The sequence below is a fragment of the Crinia signifera genome, chromosome 11 (genome assembly GCF_055691185.1).
Source record: "Crinia signifera chromosome 11, ASM5569118v1, whole genome shotgun sequence".
NCBI lineage: Eukaryota > Metazoa > Chordata > Amphibia > Anura > Myobatrachidae > Crinia > Crinia signifera.
In genome coordinates this window covers 111,905,706-111,925,914 of record NC_139227.1, presented here as the reverse complement: position 1 = coordinate 111,925,914, position 20,209 = coordinate 111,905,706, and the positions used below count along the sequence as shown (strand labels likewise).

General features: G+C 45.6%; 1 protein-coding gene across 4 annotated transcripts in view; it reads left to right on the top strand.

The window, feature by feature from the left end:
• MPPED2 (metallophosphoesterase domain containing 2) overlaps positions 1–20,209 on the top strand; it is a 152,211-nt gene that overhangs the window by 74,036 nt on the left and 57,966 nt on the right. For all 4 annotated transcript variants that reach the window (XM_083164250.1, XM_083164249.1, XM_083164252.1 and 1 more), the window contains exon 4: positions 3,994–4,219. In XM_083164250.1, coding sequence (XP_083020376.1) covers positions 3,994–4,219 — 226 coding nt within the window. The remainder of the gene's footprint in view (positions 1–3,993; positions 4,220–20,209) is intronic.

Here is a 20,209-nt window from a genome sequence, read left to right as displayed (position 1 = left end):
GTTTCCCCTGTCTGCTGTTGGTCTGTATAGGACATATAGGAAAACATCTCCCTACCCAGTATCCCCAAGCTGCAGGGTGGCTTCTGCCTACAGTCTCTCTCCTCTGTGCTAATATTATTTGATGACTCTAAATGTTGTTTGAAAATTTCCTCGAGTGCAGGAAAAGACATTTGCGTGTAGTAATTGCATTTCCAAAGGTTTGCTCTGTCAATTTCCAATATGGGCTAAGTCAATTGGAACTTATGATTTCATTGCTCGTCGAGGAAAGTAGCATGTAAATTGATCCAGGATGTGTTGAGAGAAAATTGTTTGGAAATTGAGATGACTATTATATCTCCGGCTACGACCCATTCAGGACTGGAACGGATACGGGAGATCTGCGGCACATTCTGTCTAGAGATATCAATATATACAACCTACTTTAGCCAAACTCCACATGCTGGGCTATGAAAACACCGTAACTACATCACCTGCGTACTCCCATGTCTGCAAGTACTTTGTGTAACCCGTTATTCTCTAACAGGTTACACCATTGCTGGTGGCGATTTTGGCCTGCTGTGACCGCTGTGCGCTTTCTGGCAGCTCAGACTCCGACAATTTTGTTGGCATTACTATAGAGCAGGAATGTGGAACCTTCGGCCCTCCAGCTGTTGTTGAACTACACATCCCAGCATGTCCTGCTAGAGTTTTGCTATTTGGCCATGTTAAAACTGTTGCAGGGCATGCTGGGATGTGTTGTTACACAACAGCTGGAGGGTCAAAGATCACCCATCCCTGCTATAGAGACTCTGTGCAAAATTGGGGGATTGGGTTGTTAGATACAGTGCTGTTGCAGGTTTGTCTGCACCATTGCAACACAAACCTGCACCCTTGTCGCAACACTGTATTGCCACCTACAGATGGAGCCGCTATCAGCCAGCCTGCCGGGTCGCCAGATTGCATGTGCTGGCGCAGGCTGGCTGGGATGTGCAGCGTCTCATTCCCTCGCGCATCCCAGTTATCGAAACGGCCGGGAACGGTGATCGGCGGCTTTCCTGCCGGTCTCCGCTTCAGGAGAAGGGTGCAGGCTGCAGCAGATGCGCGGGGGGGAACTGGCGGAGGGGTCTGACAAAATGGGGAGCGCGAGCATCTTGAGCGCACGTGCCCCCTTCTGTCGGAGGTTGGCGATAGAATCGCCAGGAGCAGCACAAATGAGAGCTACTCCATTTGTATGGACATGAAAAACTACCATCCAAAAATGTATCTATAAATATAGATACACATTTGTTCCAGACACCCACTACAGTTACACAATATATATCTTCTTAGCAATATATCTTCTCTTACGGGATATTTTTATAATCTTCTAACTTCCTGATTCGGCAGCATCTGGAGGAACGGATGCTACTCTTATTTTTGCACACGCAATTGAATTGCAAAACATGTATCCAAAGTCACCAGTAGCAGGGGATATGTGTGTGTATTTTGTGGGGACACATGGGAAGCAGGAGTGTTTGGGCAGCGAGTTTTAAGGGGGGTATGCAATCCCCCGCCGCTATTTCCGACCGCGGGTGCCTATTCAGTGCTGTCTTTCCCGACAGCGTTGAAGAGGCATCTCGTCAGAACAAGCCCATTCTGCCGAGAACAGCTGTGGATTGTCAAGCTCGCGGCCGGATCTTGACGATCCATGGTTGTTTCTTGTGGCTACGCCCCTTTTTTGCTGATTGGCAGACAGGACATTGAATCCCGCTTGCCGATTTGCTGTAGAGCAAAACGCAAACCAGCCAGGATTATGGCTGTTGGGACGGAACGACAGTCGTGATCCGGGATTGCATACACCCCTAAGACTCACCGCGGCTATTTCTGATGGAGGGTTTGTGGGTACATATGGAGAAGGGCGCCATTGTCAGATGGATTTGTTGCACCTAGTCCCTGAAACATTTGGGACACTCCCCAATATACCAGGAGAGTTGATATGTATACAAAAGAAGCCACGTTCATATGAATGTTTAATACTATAAATTAACTTCTTTGTAGGATTTTTTTTTATTCTTTTATTTCTGCAATTAAATAATAATAATAATAATAATAATAATAATAATAATAATAATAATAATAATAATAAGATGCAGTGTTCTAGAAAGGACTATAGATAGACTCTCCCGCTCTTCCCCCGGTGCTGTTACAATCCCCCATATATATTGGAGATGTGGATATTTCTATGTGCCAATCTCCGGCTGCTGTGTCTCTAACATACTGTTACCATTAACGCCTCAGCTGCTAGGCCCAATGAAAGTTAATGAAGCCTGACGCGTAGGGAGTGAAGAGGTCACAGCCTGAACTTCCACTGTGCTTGTGCTGTTTTGTTGTCTGCCGCAGTGTTAACAAAAGGTGGAAGACTTCACTTGCTGGGCCCACCACACACACACACTTCATAGGAGCTAATTCCCCGGGCTCACCATTAACCCTGGGCTCAGGTCAGCCCTCGGAGATCCTGGGTGAGGGGCGCATGGTGGTGCTGCTGCTGGGGAGGACTGCGGAACACAATAGGAATGTGTTATAACTTGTTATATTAAATCTGTGATCATTCAGCTTCATACAGAATCACTCTTTAATGTTTCTTATTCAGCGGTGTGTTACCGGTACAAGAGTTTAGTGCATACCGTCCCTTGCTTCAGATTTGGATTGAGGCTGATAAAAGATAAAAAATAATGAATTTATGGACCTTATTCAGGTCATGTGATGGGTGCGTGCACCCACGGCGAACAAACACCCATTGGTGGCAAGCTTTCTATTAGCATATGGGCGTTCCCATGTTCTCATGCTAATTGGGCCGTGACGGACATGCGGGGGGCGGGCAGATGACATCACCAGATTAGGCAGCTGCCTAGGGCGCCATGTTCTGGGGGGGGGCGCCACCAAGTCTGCCTATCAAAAAAAAATCAAGGATGTCTGAGGATCTTTGTTGTGCTTTAATGCAGGTGGCTGCTGTGGAACTTCTAAGACCTCACCTCCATACTTTCCCTTGAGGCACACTTCCCTACGGTGCTGGCCCTTCCTCCTTGTACTCCATTGTGGATGGCAAGGGGGGACTCCAGGGGACTTGCCCACTTTACTGGGGAGCTAGGTGGACCACCCAATTTTTAAAAGTCTCCCTGCCATTCCAGAATGTTAGGCAAGTATGCCTTAAGGGGTTGGAAACTGGGTGCTGGTGGCAGTATGGGGGGGGAGTAGGTTGAAGTTTTGTCTAGGGTGCTGAGAAGCCTTCGCATCGGCCCTGCCCCCAGGGTCAAATTTAATAGGAATGACCGATTCAGAGAGTTCTAGATTTGGTAATCTTTCTGAATCTCTCTTTCTGGTAAATTTCACCTCCCTGTGTTCTAACTTCTACAGAAGATATCTAGCTTAGAACATTTACTTTTTTTAACAAAAATACAATTGAACTCACTTATACGCATTCGTACTGTAGATTGGGTGAACTCTGCCAAATAAAAATTTGAGATGTATTGATTGTAGCTAATGTCCGGGTCACTGCGTTATATTGGGTGAAGTTATTACAGCGCTTGCTTACAGCAGAGCATAATACAGAATATTTTTGATGGCATTCTAATTGGCTTCGGAGGGATGCAAAACCAACTAACATTTGAGATCAGGACACTTTAAATGATAAATCAATTTACAAAGGTTTAACAGCGAAGAAACCAAAAACTTTTAAATTCTTTTCAAACTATGGTGCAAACTCTCTGCCCCGCCCAATTTAACACTGCAAAGTGATTGGCTTACACATTTGTAATGGGCTGACCTAGCTGTTTAGGTGGGACGGTCAATCATAATTACATTGGGAAGGGGGTATCTGTGCCATCTTCATAAAACGTAAGTGGGATAAAATGTTAATATACAGTATTCGGTGAAACGGCTGAAATTAAGACCAGTGAAAAAAAAAAAGCCTTGATTTGTAGTCATTTGCCTGATTTGCACTGAACATTGATTTGTACTTCATTATCTGTCTTCCAGGATCGTTACCGTACGAATACAAAATAGTGATCGCTGGTAATCATGAACTTACTTTTGATAAGGAATTCATGGCTGATCTTGTTAAACAGGATTACTACCGCTTCCCCTCAGTCTCTAAATTGAAACCTGAAGACTTTGACAATGTGCAGTCACTAATCACCAACAGTATTTACCTGCAAGATTCAGAAGTAACTGTGAAAGGCTTCCGAATATATGGCGCACCATGGTGAGTTACCATTTTTGGCATCTGTTATCAATATCCTGTTTGTACCATGTACTGTTCACTACTACAGGAGTAATGTGGGTGATGGTTGATGGAGTGAATTTCGTTTTTATTGTATGATGTTAATCAAAACCCATTCTGTTGGCGTTTCCTGTTCAGCTTCGTTCAAGGATCCACTCACAGTGTTGGGTCTGGGGTGGTGATTGGTGGATTTTGAATTTGAACTGAAAATAAACAAATTGGGTTTCTTAAATATGTTTAAAATTTAAAAGTCACGCAGCGGTGTCCAACACATCAATGGTTCAGCCATGTATAACAGCGTAATGATTGGGCATATGCTTGTAAACGCAATTTAGGAGGTGGCTGCTGTCATTCCTCTGCCTGCTGATCCCACTGACAGTGACTTGTGCGCGAACGCAGTTCAGTGTGAGCGCCATACTCTCAGATATATATCCAATATGGCCACCTGCGAGTGGGTCTAACGGTGCGTCAGCCAAACAACTTGGTGTGTGAAACTGCAAATATTAATATGGATAATCTGCCATATAATTATGGGTTTGCTGTTTTGTTTGTGTACATAGGTTATGTCGACATTATGAGGCTTCTGTTCTAACCAGGGAAATTCACATTCATTAAAATATTTAAAATAAGACGGTCTGTTAATCATCATTATTATGTTGGGATACTGCATGGCCTGTGTTTTACCTTTCACTGTAATATCCCTTTATTCTAATTATTGATGTTCCTGTTCCAGTTATTGTTGTTATGGCTGATGTTAGCAGTCTTTCCTTGTGCTGTACTGTTGCAGCTATGTAGAGCACTGTAAAATGGTTTTCATAATTCTGTTTCTATTCTAACCATGTCCTATAGGAACTTGAACAAGAGGGATAGTATATAAAAAGGCAATGGCAGACTAGGTGTAGCATCTGATTGGCCCTGGCGGACTAGGGGTTGCGTCAGATCGGCCTTGGTGGACTAGGGGTTGCGTCAGATCGGCCTTGGTGGACTAGGGGTAGCGTCAGATCGGCCTTGGCGAACTAGGGTAGCATCAGATCGGCCTTGGCAGACTAGGTAAGCGTCAGATCGGCCTTGGCAGATTAGGGGTAGCATCAGATCGGCCTTGGCGTACTATGGGTAGCATCAGATCGGCCATGGCGGACTAAGGGTAGCAACAGATCGGCCATGGCGGACTAGGGGTAGCGTCAGATCGGCCTTGGCAGATTAGGGGTAGCATCAGATCGGCCTTGGCGGATTAGAGGTAGAGCAAGAACGGCACTGGGGGACTAGGGGTAGCATCAGACTGGCCCTGGGGGACTATAGGCAGCATCAGAAAGGCCCTGATGGACTGTGGGTAGCGTCAGATCGGCCCTGATGGGCTGGGAGTAGCACCAGAATGGCATTGGCGGACTAGGTGTAGTATTAGACTGGCCCTGGCGGACTGGGGGGTGGCATCTGATCAGGAAGGGATGACTTGACCGCAGTGAATAACATTACCCTGCAGTGCAGAAGCTGCCTAGGAAAGTCATTGTGGTAGGGGGATAGTAATATTAGAGTGTGTGTGTGTTTGTGTGTGTGTGTTTCTCAGCTCTTTCCTAAAGAGTATGTTTGTTCCCAGATGAGCGGCTTTTTGCTTATTGCATCCAGTTTGACTACATCATTACACAATTCTCTATGCCTCAATCTGTATTGTGCACCATTGTGTTCTCTAAACTCTTCCTTGAGATGCCGTTCAGTTTCCTGATGCAGGAGAGGGGTCTGAAAAGATCCCTCCCTACTATGTCATCTTACCTTTAATTGTTCCCCACAGATCCACAGCAGTCCTCCAGTGAGGCATGGGCAAGGAAGAGGTCACAGCAGCAGTCTCCCCTGCTTATCTGAGAGGGGGAGGGGGGCATGGCTCCAGGGCTGTGGCGATGAGGGAAAGGAGGTTGGGGCTGGAAGACCATGGCAGGGGTAAAGGCGTGATGAACGGTGGAAAAATTGTAAAATAAACGGTGGAAAATTGAAAACTAAAGTTTCTCATTTCATGATAAATATGCCCCTTTTTGGTGGATTTCAGCAGTATACTCTAATGGTGCCTACACATTATAAATTTTTTAAAATAACACATTCACCTTCTTATCATGTATATCATTTAGGGCCTTACTCTGATCGGTGCGGCCCGATCAGAATATGCGGCCACGACCGTGCAGGCGAATCCCCGCCTTCCATACGGATCGCCACCTCCGTCCGTACGCGGATATGTGGCGATCCGCATGAAAGTGGACGGGGATACGCCTCCTCCGTCTTGGGAGCAGCCCCTGCATTCGATGGTCGCTGAACATCGAATGCAGGCCCGCACGCTCCACTAGGTCCCGCCACCCAAGACCACACGGACACTTGTCCGTGTGAAATCATGTATGGGGGCGGGCAGCTGACATCCGGCAATGTCAGATGCCCGCCCCCTACACACGCGTCACGGCTTCATTACCATGCATACGCCCCGCGTTTGCATGGGAACGCCCATGAAACGCGGGGCGTATGCATAGGGTAATGAGGCTTAGTAGTCCCTCACGCCCCTCTACGCCCCCTGTGCGGCGTGTAAAGAATACGTGCGGCGAAATCGCCTGCACATGCGCAGAGTGACCTCTGCACATGCGCAGACGATAACCATCGGCGGGAGAAATCCGCACCGATCAGAATAAGGCCCTTAGTGTCTACAAACCATACGCGTCTACAAACCATACGCTCTCCCGACGACTGATCACTATCCCCCCTGTTGTCTCACATGCAATCTGCCTATATTGTTGATGACTGCATGTTCAGCGGGGGGGGGGGGGGGGGGGGGGGGGGGGCTGGGTGTAGGGTGACCAACCGTCCCGGTTTGCCCAGGACTGTCCCGGTTTTCACTAGTAAATCCCGCATCCCGGCCAAACCCATCCCGGGACGTGGAAAATCTCGATTTTAAGTGACAGTGAATACTTATACCACCCTAGTGACTGAGCTCCAGGCTGGAGCCTCCAGCTATGCGGACATAAAGGGCTGCAGCCATGTTTCTGAAGACCAATGGCTCTGTGCAGCTATGTGCAAACTTAAGGTAACCACCAAAATGGCGTCAGTCAGACACTGTGCTGAGTTTCTCGTCACGCTTGTACAACGCTGATGGGCAGCACCCTGTCCCTCCATGCTGATGAGATTCTCTGCGCACGCGACGTAGCAGTCACTCACGCGGCGGCCCAACTCTCCCGGGCCATGGCGATTTACAGCAGGACGAAGCTAGCCCGTCCCCGGCGACATGAACGGTTCATGTCACAATATTGACCGCAAGCGCAACTAACGCCAGTATTTACGAAAGGTCAGTTGTTCACTGTTCTGAGCTCTCTTCTGGTAAGCCTTTTATTCTGAATTCATTCATTACAATAACTTGTTTATCCAACTTCATATCCCATACCCCCGACTTTCCTGGGCGGGGGGCGGAGCTCGCCCAGACCCCCTGTCCCGGGTTGGCCCATTGGAAAGTTGGAATCTTGTTCGTTGGGGTGTACCGCCGATATAGGTAACGATAGCAGCAGTGCTGTGAATAGCAAAGTGTGTACCCAGCCTAATACCTACTGCCAAATCAATCCATGCTCATTTTGCCAAACCCCAACCTATTGGTTACATTTTCGTTTTCCAGTGGCAGGTACCATTTTTGATAAAAATTGTGTTTCATAGGCATTCATTCTCCTAGTCGGCCCTTTCAATGTTTTCCCAGTGGGACATATGAAATGTGCATGAGCAGGGTTTAATTAGAAGTTACATTTTAACCACGTTGTTGAATGTTTCGGAGCCTTTGTTCTCCGCGCCTAGAAAATGATCAATTTAAACCATGCAATTAAACCAGCAACTGGAAACGCAGGAGAAGTGTCCGGGGAGTTACACGTGTTATGGAGTAAAGGTCATTGTGACCAAATTGCTTTTTATGAAATGTCATGTTGCCTTCCAGGTTCACGGCCAAGTATGCAAATCTTACAAGCGCCGATGACAGGTAGAGCTCCGTAACCTTTACGCGGTACTGTCCACCGCACTTACTGCACAAAGACGTATCCATGGTGTGCGAATAGCACATCTGTCCTGTGACACGTTCCACACCCTTCGAATATTAGGCAAATGAATCAGTTGTTCAGAGTTAGTCCTTTATAATGCTGCTATTTTAAGGCCCGTCAAAAAGATTGCTTCTGCAGTGCACTTTCACTTTGAGCTGTGACAGTTTTTACTTTTACTTTGACCTGTGAAATAGTATTTAAAAAGGCTGTAAAAATTGCTGTAAATCAGTCGTGTCAAACTCATGGCCCTCCGGGTGTTGTGGAACTACACGTCCCAGAATGCCCTGCCACAGTTTTAGCAATCTATTATATAAAATCTGTGCCAGGGCATGCTTGGACGTGTAGTTCCATAACAGCTGGAGGACAATGAGTTTGACACCGAAGTTGTAAATAGTCCTACTGTATTGTATCTACAGATAGAGCGCCTCTCAGCCAGCACTGGGAATCGCCAGATTCCCTTAGCTGGAGCAGGCTGGCGGAGAGGCGCTCAATCTGATGCGCGTCCCCATCAACACTGCAACGGAGAGCGCTTTCCATGCCCGTCTCTGCCTCAGGGAGATGGGCAGGGAACGGGGGGAGCTGGGGGCAGCGGGGGAGCTGCGACACAGTGCTCCATCGGAACAAGTGGCGTGGGCATCTCATGCGCCCCCTTCCGACGGATGGCGGCGGCTGGCGGATAGCGATTCCACCTGTATATTTGCTGTGATATCTTCTCTTTGTTGATTAAATCCTTACTAAAATACTATATGCAGTTGTAAACTCTTTCTGAAAGGTATTAATGTGTGCAATAACCACACCAGAGGTCAGATATAGAGGCAGCCTGCATCCGCAACAAACAACCCAAAAAACGGTTTATTAAGTTAATAGAATATTACATGTGCTCCTACCCCCAATCTCTGCCTTCACCGCTCCCACGTCCCATATCCAGTAAGTTTGAAACAGATCAGTGTCCCTTAAAAAATTGCTTTCACTTTCTGTTATGACATCTTTTAGCACACAAAGGAGTTATTTGTTCTGTCCATCGGCCTCTAGTGGTCAGTGGAGGTACTTCTCCTCATAGAGGTGGGGAGTAGTTAGCCTTTACCATGTCGACTATATCTATGTCAATAATAAGCTTGTGTCGACTTTTTGTCAATGTCGACCATTTCAAGGTGTTGACCTCATCACCGTCGACCTAGACATTGTCTAGCATTTATACCGTAACCCACAAATATGCACATGCATAGACACATAGGGCCAGATGTACTAAGCTCCAAAAAGTGATAAAATGGAGAGTGATAACCAACCAGCAAATCAGCTCCTGCCTGACCTTTTTCTAACACAGTCTGTGACATGTCAGTTAGGAGCTGATTGGCTGGCTGTTTATCTTCCTGCATCTGGCCCATACTGCATAATGTATATTTCACATTGTCCCAGCAGCATCACCCTGCTGGCAACACTGAAGAAGATGCTGTGAAAACCCGCCGGACGGGTGACTGACTAAAAATGCCAGCGGGACCTTTACATGTATTAGCTGGGATCAGCAATAATAAAATAAAATGTACTCGAGGTTACAGCGAAAAATGGGTAAGAAGTATTAAGCCTGGTCAAGTGGAAGATGATAATGCACCAGCCAATCAGCTGTGTTTAAAAATTACAGATAGGAGCGGATTGGCTGGTGCAGCTTCCACTTGATCACTTTACCAGGATTAACCCTTTGAGTGCCAGCAGCTCTGTGAGAGATGCACAAAATATCCACTAAAAATGCCAGCGTCCCTCACATATGTTATATAAATTCAAATGAAAAAAAAAGAATATTCTTTATGTAAAGTAAACATTACAGGTCATTATGATGAATAAAAAGGTTTGTGTGGCAATTTTCACACTCATTTTGACAAATTCACTTGGCACTTAAGGGTTAAGGCCCCCATACACTAGCCGATTTTGGTCAGATTTCGGCCAGATCAGTCGGACCAAAATCGGCTAGTTTTGATGTCCCCTCAGATCCGATGCGCGGTCTCGTGCGCATCGGATCTGCGTCGGGTGGTCGGACCTGCTGCACGTCCGACCACCCGACTTGGGACCTAGTGGGGCGGCGCGGCGGTGGAGGGAGCAGGGGGGGCTGGGGACGCTGCGGGGGACACAGGCGGCATAGAGCCGGGCAGGGGGAGCCGGGAGCTGTCAGTACTGAATAAAAAAAAAAGCCCATACAATGAATGGGCAGCCTGTGATTGGCTGAGCGCTCTCTGAGCCAGTCAGCAATTGGCTCAGAGAGCCACCAGCAGCCCTGCTCTGTAGCCCCCCCCCCCCCCCCCCTGCTCCCCGGGTTTTTTACATGTGATAAATCGAGACGATTTATCACATGTAAAAAATGGCACATCAAGTGCCAATCTAATCAAGCTCCCCCGGGGAGCAGCCGGGGAAGCTCAGGGGGAAGTCGGGGGCGACTTGTCCTAAGGACAAGTCGCCCTAGTGTATGGGGGCCTTTAATACATCTGCCCCATTAATGCATAAATCCCTAATGATATTACAAGCTTTTGCACCGCTTTCAAACCATACAGTGGTGATTATTTGTTTTAAAGTCTTTTTATTTATTTTCTTGTTTTTTTACGTTTTTTTTTTCCATATTTCTTTTTTTATTTAGAATAACTTATGTGGTGGTGGTGGTTGCAGGGTGTTTTTGTTTTGCTTTGATTTCTTTTTTTTTAAACATTTTATGATGATTTAATATATTATCTTATGCATTTTTTGACGCATGTTGGCGATTCATAAACTTCCAATGTTCTTTATGTCTTATCTATATATTACAGAATAACTTTTGTAAAGGGCCTCACTTGTCACATCCAGGTAGCGAGTGAAGAGAAACTCATTGAGTTATTGGCATCCAGGTTCAAAATGCTTTTAAGACATTTCAGCTTAATTCCTAAATAGCTTGTTGAAGTCATTTGAAAGTAGGGGCGCAGACATAATGGCTTTTGGTAATTCAACATACATTTTACTATGTGGCTGGAAGGCTAAAAGCTATTTGAGTGCTTTGGAATGTTCATTTCTCAGATAGTGAATCTCTGATGATGGAATCACCGTCCTGGACATGCTGAATATAGTAGTTATTTCAGGGTAATTTCAGTGAGGCTGCAGCTTTAATATTGCTACAGCGACACTGCATCAAAGGGACTTTGTTATGTTTTATTCATTGTGTACGTCGTAGCGCCGGTGGAGACTGTACATGGCTTTAGAATAACATAGGAAAAAGAGAAAGTGACTATTTCTATAGCGTAAGGGTTCTCAAACTCAGTCCTATAGGACCCCACACAGTTCACGTTTTCCAGGTCACCGGACAGGTGCATTCATTACTGACTGACACATTTGAAAAGATCCACAATTATTATTTTTTCACTTGATTCTGTTATGCTGCTTTCAGACCGCAAAACTGGCTTTGACCAGGTATTTAAAAACGGGTCTGCCAGCTAAAACCCCTTTCACACCGCATGTCTTTAAATGGTATTTTAGGGCAGTTTTTGTCCGTAAACGGTATTTCAATGCAGTTTTTGTTCCTTCACAACAATGAACCTGTCTTTACCCATAGAAAACAGTGGATGAAAAAAAACGGGTCTGAAACGGGTAGGACCCTGCTTTATTACCGTTTAGAAATACCAGTTCAATAGAACCGGTAAATTCACTCTGCGCCTTTTAGACTGCACAAATTACCATTTTAAAATGGCAAAATAACGGGTAAAAAGTGCGGTCTGAAAGGGGCATGAGGAGACCTGCAAAACATGCATGGTGTGGGGCCCTGAGGGCCGACTTTGAGAACCTGTGCTATTGCAATTGCTTATTCCTTCATGAAGTGAAGCAAATACTTATTTTTTATATTTTGTTTCCTCCCATATAAGGTCCGTGTTAATGACGTCTACTGTATATTGAATGGAGATTTTTGCATAACACATCTAGGGCCACATTAATGGGGAGATGAATTAAACAGAAATAAATGACTTACCCGTGGTTTCCAACCCTGGTCCTCAAGTACCCCTAACCGTTCATGTTTTCCAGGTCTCCTGGCAGATGCACAGGTGCACTCATTACCCACTGACACATTTTTAAAGATCCACAGGTGGAGCTAATTATTTCACTTGTGATTCTGTGATTCCCTGAAAAACTGTTTGAAGACTGAGCTTGGGAACCACTGTTCTAAACAATCAGTTCCCAACTGTTATTTTTTAAACACATTAAGGGAGGTGAAGAGATCATCAGCTGTTTGAAAAATGACAGGAGTTGATTGGCTGGTGCGTTATCACCTACTTTACCTCTTCACCTGGCTTAAAACATCTGCCCCAATGCCTGAAAAATGTATATCTTTCTACATTATCTCTCTACAAGCTTTTCTAAATCTCCCCCATAGGGTTATATTTACTAAGAGTTCTGCGAGGACTTATGTGTACCAACCAAGCAAATCCGATCCTTTAACAACAACAAGCCATGGTTCGGTAGCCAGCTCAGGAAACTCCGCCGAGCCAAGGAGGTGGCATACAGCAGCGGGGACAGGACACAGTACAAAGAAGCCAGGAACTCCTTGACTCGGGGTATCAAACTTGCAAAAAGGGAATATACAAACAAGCTGACACACAACCTCACAGCAAAGGACCCTGCGGCAGTATGGAAGGGCATGCAAAACATAACAAATTACAAGAAAGCCCAAACACAGTCTGAAACCAGCCATGAACTTGCAGAAGACCTGAACAAGTTCTACTGCAGATTTGAGCAGGCCGTACCTCCCCCACTCCATCCCAAAGACCACCACACCCAGGCCCTCCACTTGGACCAAGGCGAGGTAGAAGCAGTACTCAAAAGAATAAAACCTAAGAAGGCTGCAGGACCGGATGGTGTATCGCCATCCAGCCTTAGGACCTGTGCAGCTCAGCTTGCCCCCATCTTCACAACGATATTCAACTCCTCCCTGGACTTGTGCAAGGTTCCTGCCTGCTTCAAACGCTCTATCATCATCCCGGTCCCTAAGGAAACACCCACGAAGGACCTAAATGACTTCAGGCCAATTGCACTAACCTCAGTGGCCATGAAAGCATTTGAAAGACTAGTACTGAAGCACCTGAAAGAAGTGACAAACTCTCACCTTGACCCCATGCAGTTTGCCTACCGGGCGAACAGAAGTGTAGAGGATGCGGTCAACCTCGGGCTGCACCATATTTTACAACACCTCGACCACCAAGGCACCTATGCAAGAGTCCTATTCGTGGACTTCAGCTCAGCATTTAATACTATCGTTCCCAGCATCCTGCAGCCAAAACTCCTCTCCTTAGGAGTCCCAGGATCAACATGCTCATGGATAGTGGACTTTCTAACAGCAAGGGAACAGGTGGTCAAAGCCGGCGCCTTCTCGTCCAGCACACGAACAATCAGTACTGGAGCCCCCCAAGGATGCGTCCTCTCCCCTCTGCTCTTCTCTCTCTACACGAATGACTGCACCTCAGCTGAGCAGTCAGTGAAAATCATCAAATTCGCAGATGACACCACTATTATCGGCCTAATCAAGGATGGTGACGAGACCGCGTACAGGCATGCAGTGGAGAAGCTGACACAGTGGTGCAGCAGCAACAACCTCAATCTAAACCCCACCAAAACAGTCGAGATGGTGGTCGACTACAGGAAAAAAACAAATGCACTAGCCCCGCTAACAATAGCCAACGCAGTGGTGTCGCGAGTTGATTCCTTCAAATTCCTAGGGACAACCATGTCCAGTGACCTAAGATGGGGATTAAACATAACCACAAACATCAAAAAGGCCCAACAGCGCCTGTTCTTCCTGAGGCAACTCAGGAAATTCAACATCCCAAAGGAGCTGCTGTGCGTATTTTACACCGCCATCGTGGAGTCTGTCTTATGTTCCTCGATCACAATCTGGTACGGTGGCGCAAGCGAGAACGACAAACAAAAACTGCAGAGGGTAGTGAAGACTGCGGAAAGGATCATAGGGACCGACCTCCCCCCGATAAGGGATCTGTTCTCATCCAGGGTAAGGAAACGTGCTGAGAAGATTGCAAACGACAAGCTGCATCCCGGTCACAAGCTGTTCGACATCCTACCATCCAGAAGACGGTTCAGGTCCATCCCCGTCAAAACGTCCAGATCAGCAAGAAGCTTCTTTCCGTTAGCCGTCCATCACCTGAACAATCCAACCAAAGCGAATGCAATCCCAATATCAACAGCCAACAACGTGTCCCTACTTGGTGACCTGACCACCATAGTCGTAGCTAGAAATTAAATGCTTGTAATGTCTTTATGTAATATATGTAATGTCTCCCTCCCCCCCTTTCATCCCTGCTTGATGCTGCACTGTAATCCACAAAAAATTCCTAGTGTGCGCAAGCACACATGGCCAATAAAGTTGATTCTATTCTATTCTATTCTATTATTATTATTATTATTATTATTATTATTTAATTTCTTCATTTAAAAAAATAATAATGATGAAGTTTAACTATAAGAAAATTATCTAAATCTGTTACAGTTGCTAAACACACACATGTACCAATGGTTAAAAAGTAATATTTACAGCAGGGTTGCCGACCCTCCCGGAATTTCCGGGAGTCTCCCGAAAATCGGGGCCCCCTCCCGGATTCAGGGGGGACCCCCGCTGTCCCCCGGATCGCGGCATTAAAATGCCGCAATCCTCGGGTCTCAGAGGAGGGGGCGGAGCTAAAATGACACAATCGCGTCATTTTAGCCCTGCCCCCTCCACGGAGATCCCTGAATTCGCTGGTTTACCAGCATGGGGCGGGGCTTAGTGATGTCACGCTTAAGCCACGCCCCCTCAGATGGCGGAGATAATTCCCCCAAACAGCAAGGCTCATAGCTAAAGCAGGGAGCCCGCTGCATTCATCCGCAAGCCTCGCTGTTTTAGAAGCCGCACACACCGTTTCCACGTCGCTGTAAAACCTGGCGACGGAGAAACAGCCTGTGAAGGGGGGTCAGTGCAATATTGACCGTGCGAGCTGTGACCGCTCGCAAAAAACGTTGAATATATGTCTTAGTAATTCTACCCCTAATAGTACCGTGGCATAATTCTGTAGCAGGGGTGGCACATACAGAACTTGTGGACAGATTAGAGCACGGATGGGGATGGGAGTTTAACATGAAGCAGTAACATTATAGTTATACATCTTTGTACGCTACATACAACAATTGGATTGTGGTTTCCCTGCATATAAATGCTTTGCGCTAGTACAATCCCAACATGATTTGCCCGGATACGGATTTGCTCTTTACTCTAAAAGACACCTAGTTGTTCCTGATGAAGCTGCATGCAGTACTTCCCCGTGGGACCTCTTAAACTATCTTTGTGCCTTACTCTGACATGATGTACATTTGGGTGACTGGATCAGTTTTTGTGATGACACCTGATTTTCCCTTCATGTGAATAATTTGTTATAGTGTAGCTGTGCATTACCTGATCTGCTTACCAAGGGCCTGATTCAGACCCATACGCTAGCCTAGTGAACAGGCAAACTGTACCGGCGAACGCTTCCCCTACAAATGTGTCCATATACACATCCCCAAGTGGCTTGCCAAGTGAAACTATCTGACATGCCACATAGCCGTCCCAAGCATCTTATCAGAGCCAATATTTACAAACTATGTCTCCACATTGCACAGGGTGCCAGACGGCTCCCCGACAGTCGGGATTCCGACAGTCATTCCTCCGACATCGGAATCCTCCTCATGTAGCCTCTGTGTGACCCAAGTAACCCATATTAGCAACAAACACAGAGGTGACTCTCATCACGTATCGTTATGATTAATTGGGGACTTTATACCGATTGACAAGAGTACCAATGCCAAGTGCCTCTGACACTATAAGTGGCTTTGTGTACATTGTGGACAAGGCCACAACATTCTGGAACATGTATGGTAATCGGTAGCAGAGCTTCTAAGTTTTGCGAAGCATCTACCGTCATCTGGTAGAAGAACACTAGCTATATGGGACTCTAACCCAACTTTCCAAACAGGGCACCCCTAATTGCCAAGAGTGAGATTTATCTGGAAGAGTTATGATAAGAAGACATTTCCGCTGAGTATTGTAGGAGAAGTCTACTGATCAGCCACGTACGTTCTGCCAGGTAATGTGGAATGTCCCGGTGGTGGAATGTTGGTACGGTACTCCTCCTCTCTATTCTAAGGTCTTTCTCTTTGTTTTAAACCTGAAGTAGATTTTTTAACAAACCCTTGTTTACATATATATATCCCCCCCCCCCCCTAACATATTTAGAAGTAGACTATTCTTGCTCCAGGCTAGAAGGCATCTGCCGTCTTTCCCTGTATGCCATGATAGCTCTTGTGGGTCTTATGAGCATTGTAGTTATAAGAACCGAGAGAGTGCACAAATATCATGCTGTGTGGTCTCATTAGTACAAGTAGTGAGTCATCCCTAGGAGCCTCTAGTCAAGTACCATTCGCTGTTACCGCTGCCGTTCTAGTTTATTACAGTCTTATCTACTTGTCTTGTCATTATTTCTCGGTGGCAAGCAAAATATATATGGACCATTTACTAGACCTAAAATGCCTTAATTATGCTCCTTTTACCTTCTGCTTTTAACTTTATTTTTATCTTTATTATACTGTTAATTCGTCTATTTAGGGATATACGTATTTATATTATGGTATGTTTGTGTAAACTAAATATATTTGTGCCTGTTTGTGTATATGTAAGTATATTTTATTAACAGTTTCTTATATAGCGCACATATATATATATATATATATATATATATATATATATATATTTTTTTTTTTTTTTAATATATATATATATATATATTTTTTTTTTTTATAATAATAAGATAAATAATAGAAAAAAGTTAGATACACACACAATTTTTTAAGTGGAATCTGATTATAATGATGATGATGTTGCAACATAATTCTGATTAGAACATTGGGATGTGATAAAGTAATCTCTTGGATTGTAACCTGGCTGATTGCATTGCTGCGGCCGTTCCGTAGACAGAATGCTCGCAGATGTTAGAACAGTAACTTCTGCTGTAAACCTTTCAGTCTGCTGTCGCTGTCTCCGAGGTAAGACTGTATATATAGGAATGCCGGAAAGTCTTACTCAGTTTCTTATCTGTTCACCTATTTGGCGCCACGGATGCTCTGCAGCCCTGCAGCCCTGCAAATCTGGACTTTATTTGGAAGATGTGTTTCCATTAAGGAAGCTCCTCGCTATTTTTATTTTTTTTGTCTCCACTTTCACCAACATGCCCTTCCCCATAAAATAAAATAAATTCCCTAAAGTTTCTTTGAAGTAATCTTCTTGTTAAATGTGCTGAAATGGTGGATAGCAATTTTCCTTAGCGCCTAGAAGATTCTCTGGAATTGCAAGAGGCATCCGAGATCAATCATTGTTCAATCATTACTTCTCGGCAAGCCCTGTTGTTTTATATCCGCCTGCTATGAATTCTATTACATTTGTGTTCCATTCCCGCTGTTAAAAAAATAAATAAATATTGAATGGACCCATCAGTCATCCCCATGTTTATTGTCTTCATCTGTAATAAGAGAGGATCCAAAGGAACTTGTGTGTGTGTGTGTGTGTGTGTGTATTATGTATGTAAAACTTTTGAATTTACTTCACTGATTGGCCTGTCAGGGGTGGAGCTGCTTCTGGGCCCCCTCCTTTCTGCTGGGAGCAGCGCCCACCGCCTAGTGCAGTAGAGTCTGAGGCGGCCATTTTTCCAGCAGTTACGGCAACGCTGCGGTCTTCATTGTGGAACTTCAGAGGGTAAGTATTAAAGAATGGGTGCAGTGTGTGGGGTGAGGGCCCCCTGGGACTCGGGGACCCCTTCTGCACTGTGCACATTGCACCCATTATAAGTATGCCACTGGCCTCTGCTTTTTATGTGAAAGTTGTTGTTCCAGGTTTGTTGGGGAAGGCTGACACAAGCATTAGGTCGAAATGGGAAAGTCGACAGTCAAAAGGTCGATTTTTGCGGCAGGCGGTATTCACCTACCAGCCACTAGGACGTGGAGGAAGAATATAATACAGATCGAGTCTCCTGTATCCGGAGATCTCTTATCCATGTTTTTTTTTTTTATATATATATTTTGGATCCCCCCCCCCCTTTTCATACTTACCAAGTCCCCCGATGTAGACGGCGGCTTTCAGGAGCTTCTTCGGTGTCTTCAGCGGTCCCAGGAATGCATTGCGCGGGTGCACCGGTGATGTCACTGGCGCACCAACAAACTCTCGCAATGCACCCCTGGAACCGCTGAAGAAGTTCCTGAAGGCTGCCGTGGACACCGGGGGATGCAGGGGACGCCGGGGGACAAGGTAAGTATGTTTTAAAAAAAAAATCCGAAAACCGTAAACATCCCTTATCCACAATGCTTGTGGTCCCGAGCATTTCGGATAAGAGATACTCAACCTGTAGTGTTCCTGAAGCATGATGAGCGCAGTGGTACACTGATACGGCATCAATATTGATTTACGTCAAAATTCGGGTAAAAAAAGTGGCAAACTCCTGTCGAGCTCGGCGCTGCGCTACTCTATGAGAGCGATACTGCACAGCGATAGGGTACTATGAAATCTATGTGCTTGATTATTTGTGTCGTGAAAGTCTGGTCATGTAAAAGACTGGCTGAAGACCTATTGAAATCCATTAGGGAATGAAGGGACAATGACAAATGAATGTTTAAAGTCAGGGTATGCAAAATCCTACATTAGCTTCTTAATAAATCAGATTGGGCACCACCCCCTAAATTGCCTTTCTTCACTTCATCTGCAGTTATGGATTATTGCAGCGATCACTTAATAAACTGAAAAAATGGCTTTTCCCCAGCAATTTTTTTTTACTTTGCTCTATAGTTAAAAAAAAAAAAAAAATGTAGAGAAATGTGACTGTCTCTGCCGTTTTAGTTTTACCAGTAATGATCTTGCAGCTCAGGGGGGCTGTGAAGGAAGGACGGAGCTTATATACAGTAGATGAGAAACTGTAACGTTTTCCTAATGCTGTGGCTCCTCCCATGGTTCTGGTGATGTTGATATCCTCTTCCCATTACGAGTATTCTCTGTGGCCCGTTTGACACCTATTGCAGTTGCCAGCATCGCTCACATTTGTTATATAAATTCAAATAAAAAATGTGCAAAAAATAAAAAAAAGATATTTCCTATACAATGTAAATATGGGATTGGTTAAAAATCCCAGCGGTCGGAATCTTAGTGGTCAAAATCCCGACCGCCGAAATCCCGACAAGGGGGGGGGGCGTGGATCGCCCACCCCTTGCGGGCTTGCTGTGCTCGCCACGCAGCAGGCCTGGTGCCTCGCTACGCTTGGCACACTAATTTATTCTCCCTCTATGGGTGTTGTGGACACCCACAGAGGGACAAAGTGCCGGGATTCCGACGCCGGGATTTCAACTGCATCCCGTAAATATTACAGATCATTATGATGAATAAAAATGTTTGCTGGGCACTTCTCACACCTATTTTGACAAATTCCCGTGGCACTCAAAGGTTTAATGGCCATTATTATTATTAAGTACCGTTCTGTGGTTGTGGGTCCTGTGGCATAGGACACCAGCTGGCACAGACTCTCAGTGATGGGCATTCTGATGATGTTTGGAACAATGAAGGCATATTGCCGCAATTTAGGGGTTGGGAAGAGGCCACAACGGGTGGTTTGCACGGCTTTTAGCCGCCCGATGGTGGATAGTTTGATCCGATGGTGCGTTCTAGGATGCAGGTCAGATTCCTACTGCAGCAAGAGGAGTCTCCAAGTAATAGAGGCCTCTTGCTGCATTACAAGGAAGCAGCATTGATAGCAGTTACCGTACCTGAATTACTGCTCCCCCCCCTCCCCCTGTGTGGAACCTTGTAGACCCCCATTGCACTTATTTAGCTCCCTCTCCCATGCAGATGGCATTTCCTAACATCCATAGT